General features: G+C 54.8%; 3 protein-coding genes across 5 annotated transcripts in view; 1 reads left to right on the top strand and 2 right to left on the bottom strand.

Moving 5' to 3' along the window:
- The first annotated feature begins 10,286 nt into the window (after window positions 1–10,286).
- Window positions 10,287–12,807, top strand: RAB17 (RAB17, member RAS oncogene family). The gene is made up of 5 exons (XM_026087891.1): window positions 10,287–10,479; window positions 11,189–11,340; window positions 11,583–11,708; window positions 12,243–12,336; window positions 12,701–12,807. Exons 1-5 carry the CDS (start codon window positions 10,287–10,289, stop codon window positions 12,805–12,807), a joined length of 672 nt encoding a protein of 223 aa, XP_025943676.1.
- Window positions 12,808–14,521: 1,714 nt separating this feature from the next.
- Window positions 14,522–14,962, bottom strand: PRLH (prolactin releasing hormone). The gene is made up of 2 exons (XM_026087883.1): window positions 14,863–14,962; window positions 14,522–14,697 (listed from the first exon to the last, which is right to left on the bottom strand). Exons 1-2 carry the CDS (start codon window positions 14,960–14,962, stop codon window positions 14,522–14,524), a joined length of 276 nt encoding a protein of 91 aa, XP_025943668.1.
- A 1,626-nt stretch (window positions 14,963–16,588) lies between these two features.
- The window catches only part of MLPH (melanophilin), a 34,112-nt gene continuing 28,069 nt past the window's right edge, over window positions 16,589–22,631 (bottom strand). For all 3 annotated transcript variants that reach the window (XM_026088543.1, XM_026088553.1, XM_026088547.1), the window contains 5 exons: window positions 22,371–22,463; window positions 21,403–21,480; window positions 20,882–20,939; window positions 19,051–19,148; window positions 16,589–18,547 (listed from right to left, as the gene is read on the bottom strand). In XM_026088543.1, the coding sequence (XP_025944328.1) occupies window positions 18,521–18,547; window positions 19,051–19,148; window positions 20,882–20,939; window positions 21,403–21,480; window positions 22,371–22,463 (354 nt within the window). In that variant the 3' untranslated portion in view covers window positions 16,589–18,520. The remainder of the gene's footprint in view (window positions 18,548–19,050; window positions 19,149–20,881; window positions 20,940–21,402; window positions 21,481–22,370; window positions 22,464–22,631) is intronic.

Raw genomic sequence — 22,631 nt, 5'->3', positions numbered from 1 at the left:
ACATCCCGAGCACATTAGCGGCTCAGCTAATTGAAAATTCCCAAAATAATTTTTAATACATTTTTCAATTATAAAAGGAGTTGCTGCAGGTAACAGCAGATGATGGTTTCCCCCTGAGGCATCTTCGTTCCCACCCGGCTTATTGGCAGTAGATGACTCGTTTCACCTCTGCGTAACGGAATGACTGCTTCACCACTCTTCCAGCAATGGCTAGCAGTAAGTAAGGCTGCTCAGCTTTCTAGTCCTGTGTGTTTACAGACCATGCCTGTATCACCCAGGGCATGCGACTAAGAACTAGCTGAAACCAAGCCAAACATTTAGACATGACCTGAAGAAAAAAGCAGGACTACAACGTGGTCACTGGCCCGCTGCAAAGCATGGGGGGGACAGAGCCCATCATAAAATGCCCAGTGAACATGTCTGTATGACCCATCCAAAGTCTGGGTGGGAGCTCGAGGGAAAAACCTAGGTTCACACCCACACTAGCTTTCCAAGTCTGCTCTAGACAGCATGAGTTATGTACTGCTCTTTCCAAGCACTGGCAAGCCATTTTTGCTCACATTCATCACAAGTGCCTTGCAAACACAAATGAGACACTTCTGGGGAAGATTACCGAGTTGGGAGAAGTTTTTGGCTGTCAGTGAATTCCTCTTGTAGCCCTGCACATAGAAAGGTACCGCCTACAGCCATTTTTAGACTAGTTTCCTAAGGGAATGAGACACATGCAATCATACTGTTTGCAAGCATGTGTCTGTCCCAGACTAATAGCTTAAGCCAGCTGGCCAGTTGCCCCTGAGTTTATCAGTGAGGTGAAGGTCTGTCTCCTTAAAACGTGATATCCCCACTGGAAAGAAAGCAGCATGCTGGGCTCATGTTAGGCACCAGACAATGCAYGCGGAAGGCAGATTTTAAGTGTTTTAATCATGTAAAACGCTGCAAAACCTGCTCCTTGTTAGATAACGACATTCTTTATTTCACAGAACTATTTCCTTTAGTCCCTATGCTGCAAGGTTATTTAGTGTGACCAGTCAAGTCCCATTGCAAACATGTAAACAGTAAGATTACCTGTCTCTTATTCAACCAAGGAGTAGCCACTGCTATAGGGAAGCATTTCTCGTGTTTCACACTTGTACTCCTTCTGTAATTGAATCCTACTATAATTAAAACGTTTACTATATTGAGTAGTTATTTTCCCTCCTCTGTCTTCAACACATTCTAATGTTCACTCTCAGATATCATCAGGGACCCAYTAATATTAAGCTTGTTTAATGTTTCCAAGACAGTCTCTGGAGTGTATTAGCAATATTAATAATTAATACGGGAAGACTGGCGTTTTAGAAACCTGAAGTAGATCTCAGCAGGCTTGGGTTGGGAGTTATGACACCAGGCTAGGACATTACCACGAGCACAGAAAGGGAGAAACGGCACAGAACAGGACGCTTGGAGAAAGCGTTTCCCTTCAAAGCCAGTCCTTTGCCCTGCTCACCTGTTGTTCCTGCGAAAACCTTAGTGCAAACGCGAGATTACAAGCTTAACAGAACAGGTACAGCGAGTACTTTTGCGAGGGGTTGGAACAGCCTCAGACGCATTTGTCATAGCCAGTAAGAAAAGACGATTTAAGCCAGGAAGAACATTCCTCCTGCAGAGCACAGGGAAGGAGAAGGCAGAGGAGACGAGGTCCTGCGTATGCCAGTGCATGACCAAAGCTGAGGTAGGATGGGAAAAGCTGGAAAAAGAAGGAAAAGTCAGCTACCACCTAGCAAAGGCCACCATCCCAGGGCATCAAAGAGAGACGCTTGTCCCTGGCTTCTCCGGCAGAGCGTCCATCGTGAGAGGCTCCARCTGAGGAGCAGGATGTCGTGGCTTCAAGGGCTGCTGGATGGAGCCTGTCGCAGCCCTCTCCTCCAGCGAGAGGGGAGGCCAGCTGCGGCGTTCACGAGCCCGCAGCAGCTCCCGGCTCGGAGCCAGCCTTTGCGCCCGCACCCGTCCTTCTGCGTTCAGCACGAGTTTCTGCACTGAAGGATTGTGAGTGGTCCCGATGGGTTGCTCATGCCTACCCTGGCATGTAATATACCTGTCAACAAGCGGTTTAAAGCAACAACAGCCTACATTAAGCCTTTGTCAACATGGTTGAGAAGATCTCCTTAGACACTGGCTTTCTGCTGTACCACGGTGTGTTAAGAGCACCTTAAATGTGATTTGCTACAGAGAAAGCCCATTTATAGGCCATAAATATAATTTGCTGCGACCTCTTGAGGGAGCAAGTATTTTGAATTCATTCTGCTTACCTTTTACCGTGGCTTCGCACTTTTCTTTGCAAAACAAATAGGGTTTTAAAAATAGAAGAGCCTCAGCCCATTTCCAAGGCTTTGCGTCTGGTGCACCTCGACGCAGGCTTGCTCTGCTGGGGTGCTGCCAGGCTCTCCGCACCCGTACGCAGCAGCTCATCACCCTGCGGGGTCAAGACCGCAGATGGACTCTGATCAGTTAGCTCTTTTATAGCAAGCCTGGCGAAACCAAAATAGTTATCCCAAAGGCAAGGCACGCTATATATACGCGCACACAAGTGGCCCGTTCCTTTGAAGCTGGCAGTGCACAGAGACAAGCTGTCTGTCCTACAGCTGGTCCAAAAGCCAAAATCACTGGGGCAAGGTCAGAAGGAAAGCCACATTTCTGGCTCCTGCGTGGCCATCACCAGCTGTCTCCGTCTGACCATAACCTCGTTTCTCTCCAGCTAGCCAGAGCTGGCTTTGCAGCAGCTCCCAGACGGCAGGCTACACTTGCTCTCCAAAAGCCTGACATTGCAAAGGCAGCCCATCAGGGCCTATATTTAGTAGTCTGAACCAGCAGAGGGTTTACACCAGGTCAGCAGTGGCCACAGGGCTTTCAGCACGGCCCAGAGCCCTTTAAAGCAGCTCTAGCAACCCCCAGGCTCTCAGATTTAGTCTCTAGTGCTAAGGCCAGTTTTCCAAAGCCCTTCTAGTGCAAATAATATATTTTCTGCCACACGTTCGCATTCCCCAGCAGCGAGAAAGAAAAAGCCACTTGCGCTTTAAGGCTGGCACAGAGCAAGAGGCAACATGGACAGCAGTGCTCACAGCGTAATCCAGGCAGCTGAAATATGCTCAGGGATTTGCAGTTGTTCTACGTCAGACCCACCAAATTCAGCGATGAGTCAGGGCCCTCAGGAGAAACGGCACTGGGATCCGAGCGGAAAACAAGGGCCAGGAGGTGCCCGAGCAAGCGGCACGAGCAGCACTCCAGGGTTGCTGAGACGGCAGCCGTACTCTTGGAGGCCAACGTTAAAAGGAAACGACATGGGAAAGTGTTTCAGATGAAAACTTGTTTTAGTCTTGGTTTTCAACTCAAGGTAGTGCCCTTATTACGGGGCCCTGCCGCCTTCTCAACCCAACAGCTCTTCTTTAAAAAAGTTCCCAGCAAGGGGTGATTCACACTGCTCATGTCCATGAGCTAATGCTTCCTCACAGCAGACAGCATCAGGAGGGACCAGCTGCTACACAGCCACCTAAAAAGGGCTCTGCAGGTGCTCCCAAACTACTCCAGAAAGGTCAGGATCCTTGTGCCTCCTTCTACACAGAGAAACAGCGAGGAAGAGGCGACTTGCCCAAAGTTACCAGTTCTGCCCAAGTTCTGCCAGTGGCAGAACCAGAAATAAGAGATTATTGGGATCATTCTTATGCGTTTACTCTCTAGAAGCTTTATCTCGACTTGTTCTGCTATTTCTGTGCACTATTGAAACGCTTCAATTTCCTCCAGTCAAAATCAAAGAGAAGGGCCGAGAAAGTAGCAACGGGAGAACTTCTACAGGTAGTTTCTAAGTCTCAGGCCATGCTGGGCTAGACTATCTGAGCCCTATCACCCCTGTGGCCAAGCCTGTACTACAAAGTCTTGTGGTGTAAGCAGAAGCAAGCATGAAATGAAATGCAATCCCTAACCTCAGGAAAACAACTAAAGGCCAGTTTTGACCAGCAAAGTCTATTTTGGGTAAGAAACTCAAACCCACTAYGCTGCACAGACATGGTCAAGCAAGGCACACCCCTAGCAGAGACGCTTTGTGTATGTCACACTCTGGGGGCTCTGCCGGTCCAGTTTAGATGTAGCCACAGTCTTTATTTGCAAACCAGCCACTGCCAAAAGAGGTCTGATCCTCCATCGGGGACGGCGGGATGTTTGCATGCTCGAGGAGGAGGCAACTGGACCAAGATCTGGTGCAAAAGAGCTCCAGCTTCTAAACACTGCAAAGCTTATCATAAAATCCTGGGAAACAACTCTGCTGTGAGAACATCCGGAAAAAAATGGTCACAAAGGTTTAGGCCCTGTCCGGAGAAGGGAGCCCTCCCAAACTGTTTGTAGTCTTGTTCCAGGTTACCAGGGGGTTGCAATTCTGGAGGAAGAGATGCTAAGCCACACCTCAGCCCATCTTACTGCCTGCTGCCCAGCTTCAGAAACGAGCCTCAGGAGCAGATACTCCTGTGCTCTTCAATCGTAGACGAGCTGTGCCCTCTAGTGGGGCCTGGCTCACCAAGAGCTGGAGAAGGGCCCGTGCAGGAGGTCGATGTCCCAGCCCACACAAGGCGCTCAGTTCCCCCAGCTCTGAAGGACACAGGGGCATTTACCCCAGCCAGACCCACAGCGCCTTGTGCAGGTGCCTCATTTACACGGATTCGTTTTAACACAAGCATGACAACATAAGCATTCACTAAACATCTGCCCGGACAGACGAGACTAACACGAAAAAATCAGTATGATACAGGTGCTTATGCAGCAGAGCAATTTGGAAATTCAGTTTCTCTTAGCAACTACAAAGCAATTCTTTCAGAAGGCCTCGTAAAGCCTTCCAGCCAGGGCTGAGAGCCTAGTTTTCTATCCAAAATTAGGTGCCTGGTTTAGGCGTGAGACAATACCACAGCTGCGAGGCTCAAAAGGAGAAGGTGGATGGGATCAGACCATCTTTCGGCATCGCTCATGGGTGAGATGCTCAAATAGCRTTATAGGCATAAGGTCTGTGCAGATGGGGAACATACCTCAAAAAATGAAAGCAAATTTTGGTAGTGATTTGAATCCCCTGGGCCAGCGAGCATCCTGACTATACTGGTACACGTGGGCTCTCTGTTGGAGCCACCCAGCTGTATGCTCCTGATGGGAAGCGTCCTGCAGCAATCCCAGCTTAAAATATTCACRTCCTCAGCAGCTCATTCCTGCCCGCACCCAGAAACACCTTTCCACCCCTCCCCTGTGCCAACGCGACTGCTCACGGGGTCGTGCCGAGAGCCCCGCTGAGGAACTGAGAAAATACTGCTTTAAGCCAGCTCAGTGCACAGCACCGTCTTGTAAAGTGAGTTACGGGAGAGGGGTGGGAGCACCTACACTGCTGCTGTGCTCAGAAAATCGCACCAGCTGCAGACAGTTCGGGTTTTCAGAGGGTTGGTAGGACTCTTCAAAGGATCCCCAAAACCTCTTCTAGCCTCTGCATAAAGGCGACGGGGAAGACTCGGGAAGGTGATGCTTTGGCACCTACAAACAGCATTACAGCATAGAAATGGGAAGTAAGGGAGCTCCAGCAAGTCGAACCCGGGAAGTCACAAGATGCTCTTCATTTCACAACTGGGAACATCTTTTTTTCTTTTTTTAAGCTTGCTTTTAGGATTCCTGCTTCTCACCCTGCTCCTGATATGCATTAGGGCTAATATTCTTTGTAAAGTCTTTCCCTTCTGTAAGAGTTGGTGCTTGAAGGCAAGACATTAAGTAGGAGACTAGCGATAAAAATACAGGAGCTACTTTCATTTAGTTTTTTTCTTTTCTTTTTTTTTTAATTACCTGCAGATCTTCCTGTTTGTTCTCCCTCCAGACCGGTTATCCCAACACATGAACATGCCATGCTTTTTCCCTATTAAGATAAGAGCTCTAGCACACAACAGCCTTGGACAAAGCAGCCAGCCCCAGCCGCCCGTGACAACCAGCTATTATTTTAATTAAAAGGCAGTAAAGGCCCGAGCGCTTCATTTTCGCTCGCTGCGTCTGCACCTCCCTGGCCCCCAAATCTCCACCGTGGGACACGATTGCACCTGCGAAAGCAGCAGCAGAGGTTTGGGGGAAAACCCGCCGTGCCGCCGCACCCGAAGGGGGACGAGGCTGGAAGCGGAGCCGGGCGGCCGCGCACGGGTTGAAGGTTCACCGGTTCCTGGTCCTGCCTCAACTTTGGCCCCGAGCCGGGGCAGCCACCAGCACCCGCCTGAGTTTCGCTTTTATCGGCCTCCCCGGAGGAAACGTCGCAGCCCAGGCAGCCGGCGCTGCCGGCCAGGACGGCTCCCACCGCCGGTCCCTTCCCCACCGCTGGGAACCGCCGGAGGCTTCGGAAAGGTAAACGCGGCCCCTGCCCGGGGATCGCCCCGRGGAAAGGTGCTGGGATCTAGATCTTCCTGCTTAAAAGCAGCCTTGGATCCCAGCCCCGGGGCCGCGCTGGGCGCCCGTCGAGGGGGTCCAGCCAGTCCCGCGCAACCAGCCGCAGCCGAGCAAGTGGCGGGCGCTTCACCCAAGGGGAAAAATCCCAGATTATCCATTACCTATCGCTAACGAAGCGCAGCGCCGACACCTGCATCCTCACAGCCAGCATGAAAGCGCCATCGCAGAGGTCTCACCCAAGAAGTCCCCACCGGGGCTGCCGCGGGTTATCGCTGCCTTATTTCCGTAGCTCGCTCTGCTTGGCTGTTTAATGACCCCAAATCTGTTCCCCTTCGGCTTCACGGGGAACAGATTGTGCTGAGAAATCAGCGCTATGCAAATCTAGCAGCGTTGGCGCATTAAAGTGCCTTTGCAGTTCGGGTTTTGTATCCCCTAGTAACCTTTGCTTAAGGGAGCCCTCGAAGCAGCCGCTCGCCTACGCTAACACTGCCAGGAGCTTTCTCAGGTGAGGAGGAGACTTGCAAAAACAAGTGACAGCCTCTGAGCTTAATACCAAATTTAACTTCAATGCGTGACCGCTATCTGGGGAGCAAAACCAAAACACAAACGAAAACCCCTACATGATCTTAGAGCTTCTGGTTTAGAAAGGCTTAGACATCAGTATCCCAGGAAGTTAAATGAAATTCTAAATACCACTTCTCAATGGCTTCATCCCGGCAGGTATATATATTTTTTTAAACCAGTGTCCTCTTTAATATAATATAGAAATAAAGGGCTTATCCTTCTGGTAGTAAACATACCAGGATCTCCCCCCCACATCCCTCACCAAGGTTAACAACAGGGCAGAGAGATTATTTTATTGAGTGGTAAAAGACAAGTCCTTGCTGTCACATTCCAGCCACCTCATGTCTTTCTTTTATTGCCAGTGGTTATGCCTGTAAAACATTAGTTTGAAAGGATGCTCCTTAGATAAAGTCCTCCTTTTCCTGCTAATTGCAAACAACTGAGTCACRCTGATCCACAGCTTGGTCAGGCTCCAGCCTGGGGGTAGTCAGGCCAGTGAGTTCAAGTGCAATAGCCCTGACCACRTGCTGGAGCATTAACACGAAAGCATTGCGTATCCAGCAAACAGATTACCTTCGCGCTGGTTTACGTTAAACCAGCAGCCTCCACAGGGGAAGGCGGTTAGTGCCCATCGGACCTGTCTTGGTGCAGCTCCVCAGCCCATTGCCTACGGGGAGGAGAGGTTCAGACAGGAGATGGGGGGCACCTGCCCCCCGGACACAATTTCATGGGTGCAGAGATGCTTCACCCTCAAGTGGAAAGTGAGAAACGAGCTTAATCGCAGCCATTTCAGTACTAACCTTCTCCGTGTCCCTATCTAGAAGCAGCTAGTCACAGCTGTCACAAAATATTAAACTATGCCTAGAGACTAAATCTGCCAACAGGATTTTTGCAGGCAGTTGAAGAGCAATGCCTGTCTAGGCTGATCTTCTCCAGCTCTTTACATTGAACCTGGGCAGGTCCACTGGACCGGGCTTAGCTTTCCCTTCACCCTAAACCCAATCCAGTGGGCCTGCCTGGGTCTTCAAGGGTTAAATTAAGATAGCTTTCAGGTGTATTTTAAGAAGCAGCAGAGTGAAATAGTGAATAATGAAGTTTAAAAGCCAGACTATCTCAGGTGTTTTATGTTGCTTCTTGCTTCCATGTAGTTTTATGAAATATTAACTAGGGCAGCTAGTGCAACAGTCTTATTTCCAGTCCTGAAAGAGGCAAAGGTACGTAATAAATACCAGAAAGAGCAGACTAATGCTGCCAGACTCTGCGCAGGAGGTTTCCTCTTTTTCCTGCTTGAAAGAAGTAATAAACCACCACGAACGGCAGACAAGCTGCGCCACACTAACCGATCCAGCTCTCCGGCACTGGACTGTCCTAGCTGGCGGAGAAGATTTTGCTCCCTATTTTTAAGGGGATAAAACCCACCTCCATTTAAAGCTGTCGACTCCAGTTCAGCCAGCGCCTGGGAATACTTTTAGTGTTTCCAACAGCAGGGAGAAAGCGGAAAACGAACGCAGGAACGAAATKTATAAGCTCACATGGGACTGGGAACTTGGACTACATACACAGGAGTGGTTTTAGGTGGTAATATAAGCTACTTTGGGCAATATCGCACTTGCTCCTCTCCAGCCTCCACCACCTGGCTTTTCTGCAGTCACATGCTTAATGCCTCAGCCGTAATTGCACAGAAGAGGCAGTGTTTAAGTGCTACGCATGATCACAGACCAGGCTCTTTAAGGTTCCCTGCACAAAGATCGAGCRTGGTGCCTTTGACTCCAAGGGAGCAGAGCCCTCACCATGACCGAAGCACCTGCACTGCCCTGCTTTGGACCAGCCCCCACCTGCGATAACAGGGGAGGAACCAGCTGGGAAAAGAGGAAAATTAAAGGTCTGGAGCCTGCCTGATTGCAGGGAGGAGGCAGGGGGTTAAAGGAGAAGCTCAGGGAAACAAGGGGCTTTTGTTGGACGCCGGGGAGACTGGCGCCAGGTATGAACTCGCCGCTCAGGGCATGAGCTTGCCATGAACAGGAGGGGTTAGGAAATTACCATCGGATAGTCACCCATGGGGGAAGTTACCTTCACCTCCCCGTGGGCTGTGTCAGCATCAGAAACGGGGACCTGCCGCCGGACAGGTACCCGCGTCCCTGGTAGGTAAGGCTGGGGCTGCGCGAGGCCAAGGGCAGAGGGTCGAGCAGGGCACTTCCACGCTGCTACCGCGTATCTTCACCCAGATGCATCTTCTTGCCGCGGCGCCCTGCCATCCCGTGTCGCAACGCGACGCAGCTCCAGCGGGGTGACACTGAGTCACGCTGCCCGGTGCGGCCGTCACGCGGGCATGAGGCTTCGTGGTCTCGGTCCGGCCGGATTTTCTCAATCCGCAGCGCAGGAGAATGAGAAGTCTTTTGGGGTGTATCCTGGTGTCCTCGAGGCTTTTGGAGTCAGGTTCGGGGTTTTTCTTCAGTCCTTGGAAAAGTGTTTCGCAGGAAGAGAAGGAATGAAGTTGCAATCAAGGCAGAGCAGGAAAATCTCATCGCTAATTTGTCCAAATGGTGTGTAATCGAGACATTTCTGCGGGTGATTGGGTAATTTCATCATTTGACTTGACATTTCGGAGAAGAGGCACTTGTAGGAAACGGTATTTATAAAAGCAGCCGGCAGAAGAGAGGGGGGGACGCAGCTCTCCCTAGCTGGAAGCGGGCGCAGCGCCTCGACTCCTGCCCAGAGCAAGGTAACGAACCCCCCGCTGAGGGGCAGATCCTCCGCGGTGCCCCGCTAGCAACCCGCAGCACGTGTGGCTGCGGCATCTCCTGGGCAAGCATCCCCTCCCTGCCTGAGCTCACCCGCAGCTTCCCTTTACTTCTCCGAGGATAACTTTTGTCCAAGTCCCATAATAAGCGCATCACATCAGAGCTTTTCCCGCTCCCGATGCATTGCAGACTGTGCTGCCTCCAGGGCTGGGACTTTGGGGAAGATGGGTGTTCGAGAGCAAGTCACATCCATAGGTGCTCTTCCCCCTACCATTAACTCTCTCCAGCCTGTCCTCACCTTAAGTCAGGTGCACCCAGCTGAATCTCATCTACATCCAAGAAAGTCTCTTCCATCAAGTTTCTACCTAAATATCTCCCCCCTCTGGTTGTAACTAGCAGTTGAGATAGCTGCAGACTGAGGTATTAAACTTGATTCAGGATACCGACAGTTTTATCTATCCTAATTAAATAACCCCCCCCTTGCCCTACTACCACCAGTAGGAACTTCACATAGGAGGCTCAGCCAAGGGACCCGGGATCAGGGCAGGTCTATTTTGAATGGAGCTGGTTCCCTTGCAGGACACGGAGCAGAGAGCAACGCCAGAAGTGATGGCTGGCACCTCCCTGGACAGGACTCACCCCACCTACATCTACAAGGTGGTCCTCCTGGGGAGCACGTCGGTGGGGAAGTCGAGCCTCGCCTATCGCTACGTGAAAAATGACTTCAAGGAATCGCTGCCCACCATGGGATGTGAGTGAGTGACTTCGGTAGATTGATGGCTCTGGACAGGAGAGCAGACCCAGTGCATGTCCCTTTTTTAGTAGAAACCTCATTTCCTAAGCTAAATGCAAGGGGCTTCTTTCAGCAGGTACTTTCTTGAGGGGAAAAAGATTATTGTCCCATTTTTCCTCAAGTCCGATACCTGCTCTGTGAGGTTCCTTTCATACATATAAGGTTTTGGTAGGAAGCAGCAAATATTTAGAGCTTCACTGGCATGGCGCCAGACTTGGAAATGCCCAAGTCTTGGAGCGATGCCAGCTAGTATCAGCAGAGGCCCCCTCYAATCTTTTCAAAGCCGGGCAGAAGTTTATTAGATGATCTGTCTCTTTGCTAAATTGGGTGCACATCAGGAGTGAAAGGGGAGGACGGATGCCATGAGCAGGACACACATACATGTGTGAGCTCATGGCCAGAAGAAAGCCATCCCGAGAGCTGCAAGAGCCCTGCTCTGGCTCCAACCTCTCTCAGGCCTACGCACACGCTAAAACCAGCACTTAGGCATTTTACACATTCATTTTGCATGATATCCCCAGATTTTGAGCAGGGCCCTAGGAAGACAAGGCAGGCACAGAGGTCAAGGGCCCAGCTGGTGCCCAAAGACCTGGCAGAGGAGAGCCCAGGACTGCAAACTGCTGGCTCTGCTGTAAGCCGACATGCAGTCCCCACGTCTCGTTGGCAGGTGCGTTCCTCACACAGACCCTCTGCCTGGAGGCTGCCACCGTCCGGTTGGAGATCTGGGACACGGCGGGCCAGGAGAAGTACCACAGCGTCTGCCACCTCTACTACCGGGGYGCCCACGCCGCCCTCCTCGTGTACGACATCACTAGCAAGGTGAGCGCCAAGGCGCAGCGGAGCCGCTGCCGAGGAAGGAGGCCACGGGGAGGAGGTTTTTGGGAAGARGCCAGCAGCTCTGCCACACTGGAAACCCAGGACCACAGGGACGGCATTGCGCTTGGCTCCTGGGCAGGCATCCAAGTGCCCAATCCATGGGCTTATCCTGGCAGAGGCAGACCGGCTGTGGGCTTGTGCGAAAGCTAGGTGCTTCTGCCAGGCATTTTGGTCCATCCCTGCAGGAAACCCTGAGCAGGGCCAAGCTGTGGCTGCAGGAGCTGGAGAAGGAGTTCCTCCACGACGAGATCGTGATAGCCTTGGTGGGCAACAAGACTGATCTCATGGCTGAGCGAGAAGTCACAGCAGAGGTAAGCCCCACCAGGCTGGTGCAGCATCTGACAGGGGCCTCCCAGGCCTCCCCTTCCCCCTCTCCACATCAGCAGGTGTTAAGATGGATCCTACAAACACTTGATTTTAAGAGGGCTCCATCAACCTCTCTCCATGCAACCTAAGCAGGCTAAGTAATTAAGCATAGACCTGCATCAGAAAGTTAGGCCAGCTCTTTTAGCATTGCCCTTGGCCTTCTTCCTCACCCTCTCCCCTCCGGCAGCGATGGTGGGTGCTGACATGCCCAGGGAGCAGCCAGCATGGGCTGCCGGGCTCTGCTTCCCCCTTGCAGGAGGCTGCTGGCAAACCCTGTGCTGGGGTGGCACTGCGTCCAGGAAGATGGGGACATTAAAGCAGCTCCGGACACTTGTTCTCACGAGCAGTTTTCCCCTCGGGGTCACTGCAGCGCTACTACAGCCGGAAACRCAGGAGTGCTGTGCTCAGCTCCGCTGAGCCGCGTCCTGGCACAAGCAAAACGACCCTTCTCGGAAATAACTCTGCTTTTCCCCAACTAGGAGGGAGAAGAGTTTGCAAAGAGCAAGAACCTGCTGTACATGGAGACATCYGCAAAATCCAACTACCACGTGAGCGAGGTCTTCACAGCCGTAGGTAAGTCGCCAACGGCCAACGCGAGAGCCAGTACTGTAAGGAAACCGCCTGGAGAAGCCTCCTGACCCTGAGCAAGGTGACAAATACTTCCCCCAAAGCTGAGAGCTTTAGCATGCCGCCGGGCCTGCGTGCCCCGCACAGGGGAGCAAGGGCAGGGGCTGCCCAGGACCGCGTGGGGCATCCGAGTGCACAAGGCAGTTTCTCCAGCACAGCTATTCTTTAGAGAGACTTAACACGGTTTCTCCTCTTGAGCTACATCGCCGCGGGCCACGGGGATGGGAGCAGCACAGGCCGGGCGCATCCTTTCCCCCGCCGCAGAGGGGAGGCACAGATTAAGTGTTTCTCCCTCTGCGTTGCCTCCTAGCTCAAGAGCTYGTGGCACGGGAAGGCGAGAAGGCAGCAGTGCAGCGCCCGGCGCCCACAGACCTGCAGGAGCCCRGGGGCTCGGGGCCCCGCTGCTGCCAGCTCTGAGCAGGGCCAGCAAGTGCCGCTTCGGAGAGGATGGGCAGCTCATGGCCCTCATGTTTTGCCACCACTGGATTAATGAGCTGGCTGATACGAGCCACCACAAAGCACAAGGCGACTCAGGCCTGCAAGGCCAGCCCAGGCCACTAATCCTTTTACTTGACCTTGATGAGCAGGTTGGGAGCCCAGCTACGTGCACAGACCCTCTTAATGCATAATCCAGCAGTTTCCTGCAAGAGGCAGAGAAGCCTTCTCCTCCATCACCTTTCCAGCACCGGAGACTGTCACAAAGAGGCTTATTCCTCCCAACGTGCTGACAAATCCCTGGGGCACRAGCCTGAGCCCCAGCTGCAGCCTCAACCCCCAGGTGCTGGGAAGCAGCTCCTTAGTGTTGCTCCCATCCAACAGGAGATTTTAGCTTTCCCGAGTGAGGCAAACGCATCCTGATGGCTTTAAGCCCAGGCTATGAATAAAGAGAATGTTGCCCTAGAAGCGTGTGTGTGTTTCTTTTTAATGGGTATTTCTGGAGGTGCTGCACCCTGCGCTGCAGCAGGGCAGCGGCTTCGCCTGGCTGGTGGCACAGCTGAAGCTCAGCAGCTTCCCCACGACATTTCAGCCCTGGACCAGAGCAGATGCCAAGTGCCATGAGAGTGCTGACCAGAAAAGCCTGCCTAGCACATCCTCCCGTTCCCGCATTGCCCAGGCACCAGCAACACCCTTCCCAAATTGCTACAAGAGACGAGCAAGAGGGCTTGTTTTGATAGAGCGGGATGTTTTCTCCCTCCTTCCCACCCCCAAAAAACTCAAGCGCCCTTTGAAAATAACACTTCTCCCACATTTTCCTTGGGGCACCGCAGCCCGCTTTGGCCAGCACAGCCAGGCCAAAAGTGCCGCAGGGCACCCAGCACCCCCATGGGACAGGCAGCACCCACCTGCATGGTGCACCTTGTGGTGGCAAGGAGCAAGGCAGCACCCAGGACCCTTCCCAGGGARAAACCAGCACTGCTCCTCCTTCCTGCTTAAATCCCAGTTCGTTAGGGCCACATGTGCTAATTGGCAGCTCATCAGCTGCCACCTGCCCCCTCCCACCCGCTGTTAACCATTGCTTTGCTGGACAATCCTGGCCGCCCCACCGGGCGGTGTGAGAGCGGGGCTCAGCCTGTCCCGGTCCTTGCGTGAGAGCGTTTGCTGCCGGCYGCATCCGGTCATGCGGCATCGGGCTTGAGGAGGGACCCACTTTCCCGCCCCAACCAGCTGCAAGTCCCAAACTTCAGAAGGCAGCAGGAGCAGAAAAATCGGGAGTTTGGGGTCAGCGGGAGGCACGGACGTGCGAATCGCCCCCTCGGAGGGGCAGCCGCGGTCTCCGTGCGGGGAGGCTGGGCCAGATGTGCACAGCAGCTGGGCACTTGCTGGCACCGGGCGTCTGGCTGGGCCCGGGACGCCGCCAGGGCTCCGGGGGGTTTCTGAACCCAGGCTACGAAATAGGGACGGGGCCCGGGGAGCGGGATGAAGGGCTCGGCTTCAGGGCACCTCGGGAGATGCTGCATCCCCGCGGCACGGGGCAGCGAGGACCACGCGCATCACCTCCACGACGCTTTCTAGCCATGAGGACACACCGGCRCGAGAGCCCACACGCTTCGGGGTCCTACAAAGAGGCCGGGACAYGGAGCAAAGGGAGGCGAAGGGCCTTTATTGGCATGCCGGCGCCGCGGTCGCCGGCTCAGGCACTCGGCTCCTCTTGCGGGGGCGGCGCAGGGTGCCAGTGCGGCGGGACGCAGCCTGGCCGCCGGCCGGAGCCCACCGCCGGGATGCCCTCACCCAGGGCTCGCCGCCGCCCGAACCGCCCCACCGGCCTGATCCCGCGGCCCGTGTACCACGAGGGGTCGATGTCCGGGTCTGCAAGGCAAAAGGCAAGGAGGAGTGAGGGYGCCGGGGCCGCGGGGAAAGCATCCCGCTGGGCAGCGGCAAAGGGAGCAGATGGGTGAAAAGCAAACATTGCCGCGAAATTGCGACTCCCCCCGACGTGAGCGCGGCGGAGGGGCAGCGGGAGGCTTTCCTTACTCCTGATTTCCATGGAGTGCTGCTGGAGGCGGCCCTCGGCGGCGCGCGGGGCCAGGCAGGCGAGCAGCAGGCACACGAGGCAGGCGGCCGCCAGCTTCATCGCCGGCAGCTCTCCCGCGGCAGGGCGCTCGGGCCGGAAAGCAGCACGGTGCGGTCCCAAGCCTGCGGGCACAGACACAGGCGCCTCGGGGACCCGCAGCGCCACGGCGCACACCCTTCCCCTCTTTCACCTCCCCGACTTGCAGCGCCGGGGCGGACCGAAAGCTTTGCAACCCCCCCTGCGTTGCCCACCCGGTGGGGCCACAAAATCAGTGGCCTCTGATGCGGCTGCAAAGGGATTTTGCCCAATAGGGCTGTGCAAAAAGGACCGTGCGAAAAGGGCTGTGCAACAAAAAGGATGCATTGCCTCTTGCAGCAGCACCTGAACCCAATTTGCTCAGCCGATTCCCCCTTCCCAAGCAAGAGCTGGGTCCGCAGCCGCCGCGTCCGCCTTAGAGCAAGGGCCGGCYGGCGGAGGTGCACGTGGCCGCTCGACGCCCCGGGGCAGCTCCTCGCAGCGGCGGCCCCCGGAGCCGGCTGCCAAAATGAAAAACCCAGAGCGTCTTATAACGCGCTTTGCGGCTCCGGGGCAACGAGGYTGGCGGCTGAGCGCGACACCGCGGGGCAGACGCGCGGTCCGAGCATCCAGCTTGATTTCTTCGGCCACCTGAAATTAAGGAACRGAGCAAGATGCAAAAGCAAGCGGGACCGGTCAAGCAAGGCACAGCGGCGTCTCGGCTGCAGCTTTATTTCAGGAGGCTTTTGCAGAGGAGAAGTTGGAAACGAGCTTGGCAGAAATCCCCGTGTTCGGCTGGCGAGCAGCGCTGGGGAGCAGCTCCGAGCGCTGGCAGGGAAGCAGCACGTAACGCACTTAAAAACAAGCCCGGCAGCTCAGGTTTAGCCGTGGCCGCTGCCTTTTTACAGCAGCCTTTCTGGAAAAGCCTCGCTCGCTAAAACACGAGCCCGGCTGGCGCAGGCGGAGGGACGTGCGGCCCCCCCGGCAGCCCCGCAGCACTTACCGCAGCGCGAGCGGGAGGCGAGGCGAGGCGAGGCGCGCGCCGGCTGCCCGTCCCTGCGAGCCCGCGGCCCCCGGGCGCCGGTTTTATGCCCGGCGTTTGCGCTGATGTCAGAGGCGAGCCCCGCCAGGGCCAGGGCCGGGGCACTTCGCCGTCGGCCCGCTCCCCTCCCCGCCGCCCGCTTTGATCGAATCAGGAAAAGGGATTTTCATGACTCACGCGGGGCCGTAATTTTATCTTCTCTTGACCGAGGCAGGTAGCTTGGGAATATGCTAATCCTCGTCCCGTAYGTGATGCTATTCTGCACCGGCGGCAGCTTCACCGAGGATGACTCCGGGCAGCCTTCGGCACAGGGAAGGAGCAGGGCAGGCTGGCACCGGGGAAGGTGTTTGGACCAAGCGGCGAGACACGGGTGCAGGGCAACGGGGAGATCCTCCGCGCGGGGCGATGTCTCCCTGCCGACAAATCTCAGTCTCCCGCTGCGGGACAGGTGACAGCAGGATGGGACGTACCCCTGCGGCGGTACGCACGGGCTCACCGTGCCACCGCGGCCATACGGGCTCCTTTTCAAGCAAGGGGTGCGCGTGTCGGTTAGAGGAGCCGAGGAGGGGGAGGGAAAGGAGCCTTAGCTCCAGCGAGCCGAAAGAAGAAGCTGACACCGTGAAACGGGCTGTAAGTTCTGGACACACAAYTGGCTTTATTGTATGATTTAGATACATATATTTAATTTCTACACCAGCAGAAGAGGCAGGAAGCGGGCAAATAACAGTGTGGGTAACTACAGCCTGAGCGATGCCTTATTTCACACTGCCRCGGTTCATCACAAGAACTTCTTTGCGGGGTTATGAAAGCACTTGAGCTGCAGGAGAAAGCAGCTATAGCAAAAGGTGGGGCCAGGGCGGAGGCTGAACTGTATCGTGATACCAAAAGGCCAGGCCAGACTCACAGCTGGAGCAAACACACAGCAGTCCCCGAATCCTCATGGAGGTCCCTTACACCGGCCAAGGGATGACATCCCCTGATGTCCCAGCGCCCGAGATACGTGGCAGGCAGCGACCCGGTGCCTGGGAGAGTTTCTAACGGCAGAGGCGCAATTGCAGTTGCTCGCGCTCCTCGCCCGAAAGCCGGCGGCCCTGTCCTCGTGGGACCATCCCGGGGCAGCTGGAGAGTGAGCTCAACCGTACCCGAAGTTACAGCTCGGCGGCGAAAAACGCCACTTTGCAAACTTGGGAGTGTTGCAACGGGAACTGATCTKTTATAAGCGAAGGGTTAGAAAAAGCGCAAAGCCCAGTAACTCCGCAACACCCCGGTGCAGGCGGAAGGCTGCTCTGGCCCCTCTCAGGGTGCTCTTTTCAAACGGACCTTTTCCGAAACAAGGCTGATCAGCTCAACGTGCACCCCCCCCACCCCCCCCTCCCAGTCACAAGGCCGGATACAGGACAATCTTACTGCAGGAATAAGGTTCTTTTCCCTTTTGAGCTTCATGCCATAAAGGACTTTTCTTTTCTTAAACAAGCAACTGGTTTTGTTCCATCCGAATTGAAAACAACACCCAGACCCTGAGACTGCTCTTCGGCCACCGCAGGGCTGATTCCTAGACGGTTACGAGTCTCTACTACTACCAAACCCAAACGTGTGTGTGATATGAGAATTCACATCACCATTCATTATTAAGGTGGTTTTAGTTCAAACATGGAGGAAAAGCCTAAGTGGTGGCTGACAGGAGATGGCACAGACCCAGCTGGCAGCGGTGGAGGAAAGCCTCGCCACGTGTCCCGAGAGGAGCACCCATGCTCTGCTCACTGAATTACTTTTAAACTTGCTCCTATAACCTTCTAGGCAGCGGGGACATCTTTAAGAGCTGGAAAAACAGACTGACCCCCAACGATCCCTTGAGCCTTTCCTGCAGCTGGTCTAGAAAAGCTGCCACCTCTTCCTGCAAGCCTTGCCTCACTTACGTCCCCAGGCTGGCCCAGCTGCTTCAGGCACAACAGCAAGAAGCCTCAGTGTACATAGACAGGGTTTTGTGCAAAGGTCGGTTGGAAAAGTGCTCGCTGGGAGCTCACCAGCGCTGTTTGCCCCTTGTTTTACYGCTCAGAGGGAAGTGATGCTCCAAGGGGCAACGCAGGAAGTTGGGGCCGAGCTGGGATGAGAATCCAGGCCTGGGACGCCCGGGGTCCTGCTCTGCTAGAGGAGCTTCATCCCTGGGTCACCACCAACGGTCACCATTAAAATGCCAGTTGAACGGTTGAATTGTATCTCCCTGCTGGTGACTCAGGGACAAGGAGGGGGRTGTCTTGGGACCCCTCTCGTCCCCTCAGTTGGCCTGTTACTGAATAGAGCTGCCCAAAGCCAAAAATTCAGGCACRCACCCTCCCCCGAGGAGACCTGGCTTCGTGGCCCAACCCCAGTGCCTTGCTCCCCTCCCCAGCAGCTCCCAGCAAGGCCCGTCGGCCAGGCCTCCTGCTTCCCTCCCATCCGGGGTTCCAGGTAGAGCAGGGAGCAGGAGAAGGAAGAGCAAGCAGTGAGGGAAAGAAGGTGATGCTTTGTGCTGAGGTCTTGTATCGTCAGTGAAATGCAGCGGCAGGAGAGGCCCCCTTTCCTCAGGGCAGGTGGGTCATCACAGGCTTCTGCAAGGGACCAAAGGGATCATCTCAGCGCACCGCAGAGCTCAGACGGGGCGGCCGGCAGACTCTGCACTTCCTACCCCCTGCCACCGTGAGCCACCTTTGCTGCCCCAGGGGATGGGCGGCCCGTTCACYCCCCAGCTCCCTGCCACAGGACGAGGCTATGACGTGAACCGGCTGTTTCCCGTGGGCCACGCTGTGGGTAGTGGGAACTCAAAGATGTACTTTTTGTTTTACTTCCCCCTCCGGGAGCTAACAACATCCCAGATTTCAGAGGGCTGATGTCTAGGTGTGTCTGCCCTCACCAGCCAACATCACCAAGGGCCTGGGGCTCTGCAGGCTTGAGGGGAACATCTTTAGGAAAAGTCCTCTGTGTAAGCCCGGGGAGCCGGGACCCACAGGGAACTCCGGACAGCCGGAGCAGGGAGGCCTGGCCTGCTTCCTTGCAGATCCCCCGAAAGATCCCTCCACGACACAGCAGCCCTCCTGAGCTGCTGGATTCATACCGCAAAGAGGCGCTCCACCCTCTTGTTCCTCCCATTGGGGTTTCTCTGCGTCAGAGAGCCGCGGTAAATGGAGTTGCGGTCAAAGGAGTCGTCGCTGTCTGTATTAAAAGAAGAGACATGAGAGCGGCTGAGGCAGGGAATGATGATCCATAAGGAGCTCGGACAACTAGAAAGGGTGCTCGGCTCTTTGGAAATAGCTTGTTGGCCCTGATCCTCTCCTCACTCACAGCACTTCCACCACAGGGTGATGCCACTCACTTCACAGCGCTCACTTCCAATCCCCCGTGGCATAAAACTGAGAAGTTGACCTTTGGGTCTGAGGCAACCACCATACAGCAGTTCCTAATCCACCTTGCTAGAGGTTTCCATTACCCGCTAAAGCACTCAGGTTTTATTATCCCCATACACAACGCAGCAGGCACACTCCGCAAACATGCCCGTACAGTGCAACGAGAGCCTTCCCGTTGCTTTAGTAGCGGCTAATCCTGGCTGCGGAGTGCTCTTCGGCTTGCCGCAACTTTGGGTCAGAAGTGCAGAGTCATGGTGACATATCCACACGCGTATGCGAGCTGGGTCAGCCTGCCACCGGCCATCTCCCAAGATCTCTGCCCTGAAAGTCTCCATGGTACAATGAAATCCCTTGGAAAGCCCAGCCCTGCAAGGAGCTCTCACCCTGTCTCTTGACTTACTAAATCATTTCCTCTTCACTGCCACCAGTTTCCACTATCTTCACCTTTGCAGGCCCAACTTTGCAAGTCATTGACTTGCATGGAGGGCAGTCAGGAGACAGTCCCCCAAATCGCCCATCCTGGGCAGAGAGGGGATTAGACTCGTCTGGTGACGTCAGGTCTGACTGCACATCCTTCTATCTCCTCGTGGGACTGACGTGTCCCCTGGGCTGACTTCTATCTGGCTGCCCTTTACAGGAAGGAGAGCAGATGACTCTTCCTCAGCACAAGGAGAAGGGACCTTACCATCTACCAGCCTCAGCTTGGGAAAGAGAACTTTTAATTGTCTCTGCGCATGGAGGAAATGTGATTCCTTCCCTGCATTAAATGATCTTTTTCTCCCCTTTCCTGCCTTCATCTTCTATTTGTCATTATCTGGAAGGAGAGCCATTCCTTCTGCCTGTAAGCTTATGAGTCAAGATAAGAAAGAAATAGCAAAATCATTTCCTAATGGGTCTGGCTGATGTCTGTCAGGACGAAACGTTTCCAGTGATTGCCCCCTGCCCCACAAGCTGCTGGGCCAAGTTCCAGTTCACCGCCTGCTTTGAAGCACTTCTAAGCTGCTGGTTTTTGTAGCTTGGTTGTGGAGGGACTCTTGCCCTCCATCAGAGACCAGTGGCTGAGGCAGGCAGGCAATGGGGTAAAGGATACCTTCCCCAAGATGACAAGATGAGGAGGAAATTGCTAACAGAAGAGATGATGGGCTCAGGTGAAGCTTTGAGGTCTAAATTTGAAGGCACAGTCAATGGGACCCCACAAATCAAGCAACACAGTGGCATCTCTGGACACTGGGGTAGCAAAAGCCCAAACTGCACAGAAAGCCCTGGTCTTTTGTCACCAAGACCTGTACGGGAACAAACTCAGCCTGGGCTCCGCTCTCCCAGGACACCAGCGATGCTCCCGATCCTGCAGATGCCTCCTTCTTTGGAGGTTATCCGTCACAGAAATGGTTTCCTCCCTGGCACAGGACTCAGCTCGCAGTGGCTGGATTGACAGGACACCCCCAACAGACACAACTGGGACTGAGTGTGGGGACCAAGCGTCCCTCTAGCTTGGGCTGTGTGCCCGCAGCTCCCCACCTCCTCCTTGGCAGCAACTCTTACCTGTGATTTCAAAAGGACTGTTGAACTTCTTCCTGAACACCTGGGGTCCCAACATCACCTACAAGAGGAAGGGGAGCAGTCTTTGGTTGAGAAGGGGATGGGAGGATGAAGCTCCTCATAAGGCTGCACTTCCACCCCTTTGAAAGCAGCCCTCTTGAGATACACTGGCCTCATTGCCCCCAGGCCTAACGCTGTGCTAACACGTACGTATCCCAGGAAGCTGTACTAGCCGACACAGCAGCGGCCAACAGTGACACCAGGCAGTTCAGGCCACAAAAACCTGTCTGGGGTCTTAGACATCAGGTCAGAGGATGAAGCCACCACTGCCAGGTCAGGCCTGTTGCTGCGTGCTGAAATGAGACCCCCCCCAGCAGAGCAGAGCCCACAGTCCCCATGCTCACTCAGACCCCAAGGACACCTCAAAAAGCCATGCTTCAACCCCTACCCCTCTGGCTGGTGTTCAAACCGGCCTCCTGGAGCACCAGAGAAAGACTTCCAGCCCAGATTAAGCACATACTCACTTTAAWGTCATCCGGAGACTCAGCGCTCTGCTCCCCGGGACTGCTGCTGGCAGGCCTGGGAGACTGGAGGAGAAAGTCCTGTAGACAGAGGGAAGAGCAAAGACTTCTCTGGGTGTGCGGAAGGGGGAGGAAAAGCTGTCAGACCCATGGGTTACAGCTACATAGTTTCCTGCTAGTTCATGGAAACCTTCAGGATTGGCATGGAGATAAAAGCTGTGCTAAGGCAGCTAGGCAGGACTCGGGACATGGGCTTTATTCCCCGCTTTYTGGACAACTCAGTCTGCCTTTGTTTGCTTTCTCACCTCCTTTGTTTAGCCTGGATTGATCCTAAGGCGAGCAAAAAAAGGCAGGGCGCTGCCATGGCAGGAACTCTACCTGATGAACCGCTATTATAAAAATCAATACAGAAATGCACAGGTTGAGTCTACTGAGCAGCAGGCTGGGATTCCTCTCTTACGGTAGGCAAACTCAGAGGCAAGAGAGTGAGCGTTTAAGGAGAGACCCTGAGAGAGATCTGCCCTGGATTGTGTAAACGTGCCTGGCTGAGCATCCAGCAGGGCTTCTGCTGATACACAGACTGGAGCACGTCTCCTGGGCCAAGGACAGGCTGCCGTGCACGGAGCAGTCCTGAATCCCCTCTTTGCAGGACAGCAGGAACAGGGACCCCCCTCCTGCTGCTGGAAAGCCTGCAAAGGCCTTTGGAGGAGGCCTGGTCCTGAACAGCTCATCCTCTTCCAATGCATGTAAGGGTGACTTTCAGCTTTGCCCCGGAAACAACCCCCTACTCCTTCCTCAGTGAGACATCAAGTCTCAGCGCCTTGGGGCAAAGCGCTGGGCAGCAGGGAGGGAGCTTGGTACTGCCCAGTGTGCCAGGCAGCCCGTCCCAGCACCCAGGAACGGGAGCAGAGGACGGGGGAGCATGCACCACTCAGGGCTGGGACCTCACCTCCACCGTCCTCCACGCTCACCTGCGCGCTTGATTTCTTCCTTGCCTTCTCCATCGACTTCACTGTGAGCCCTGCAGCTGTCAGGGCCGCAATTCGAGATTCGATGTCCGATACCTTTGGAGGGAGGCAAAAACACACAGACAGTGTCCAGAGGATCCACGACTGCATTTAGAAAGGCACACCTGCCTGCCAGCAGCGTGAGGCACTCAGGTACTGAAAGCGGTAAGGCCTCTGCCAGCTGTGTTTGCTGTCGCTGGCCTGGGCTCTAAGCAGGTAAGCGGC

This window comes from Apteryx rowi, unplaced genomic scaffold, assembly GCF_003343035.1.
Source record: "Apteryx rowi isolate R43461 unplaced genomic scaffold, aptRow1 scaffold_12, whole genome shotgun sequence".
Lineage (NCBI taxonomy): Eukaryota > Metazoa > Chordata > Aves > Apterygiformes > Apterygidae > Apteryx > Apteryx rowi.
Note: the sequence above shows the minus strand (reverse complement) of the source record. Positions and strands in the feature narration are given on the sequence as shown.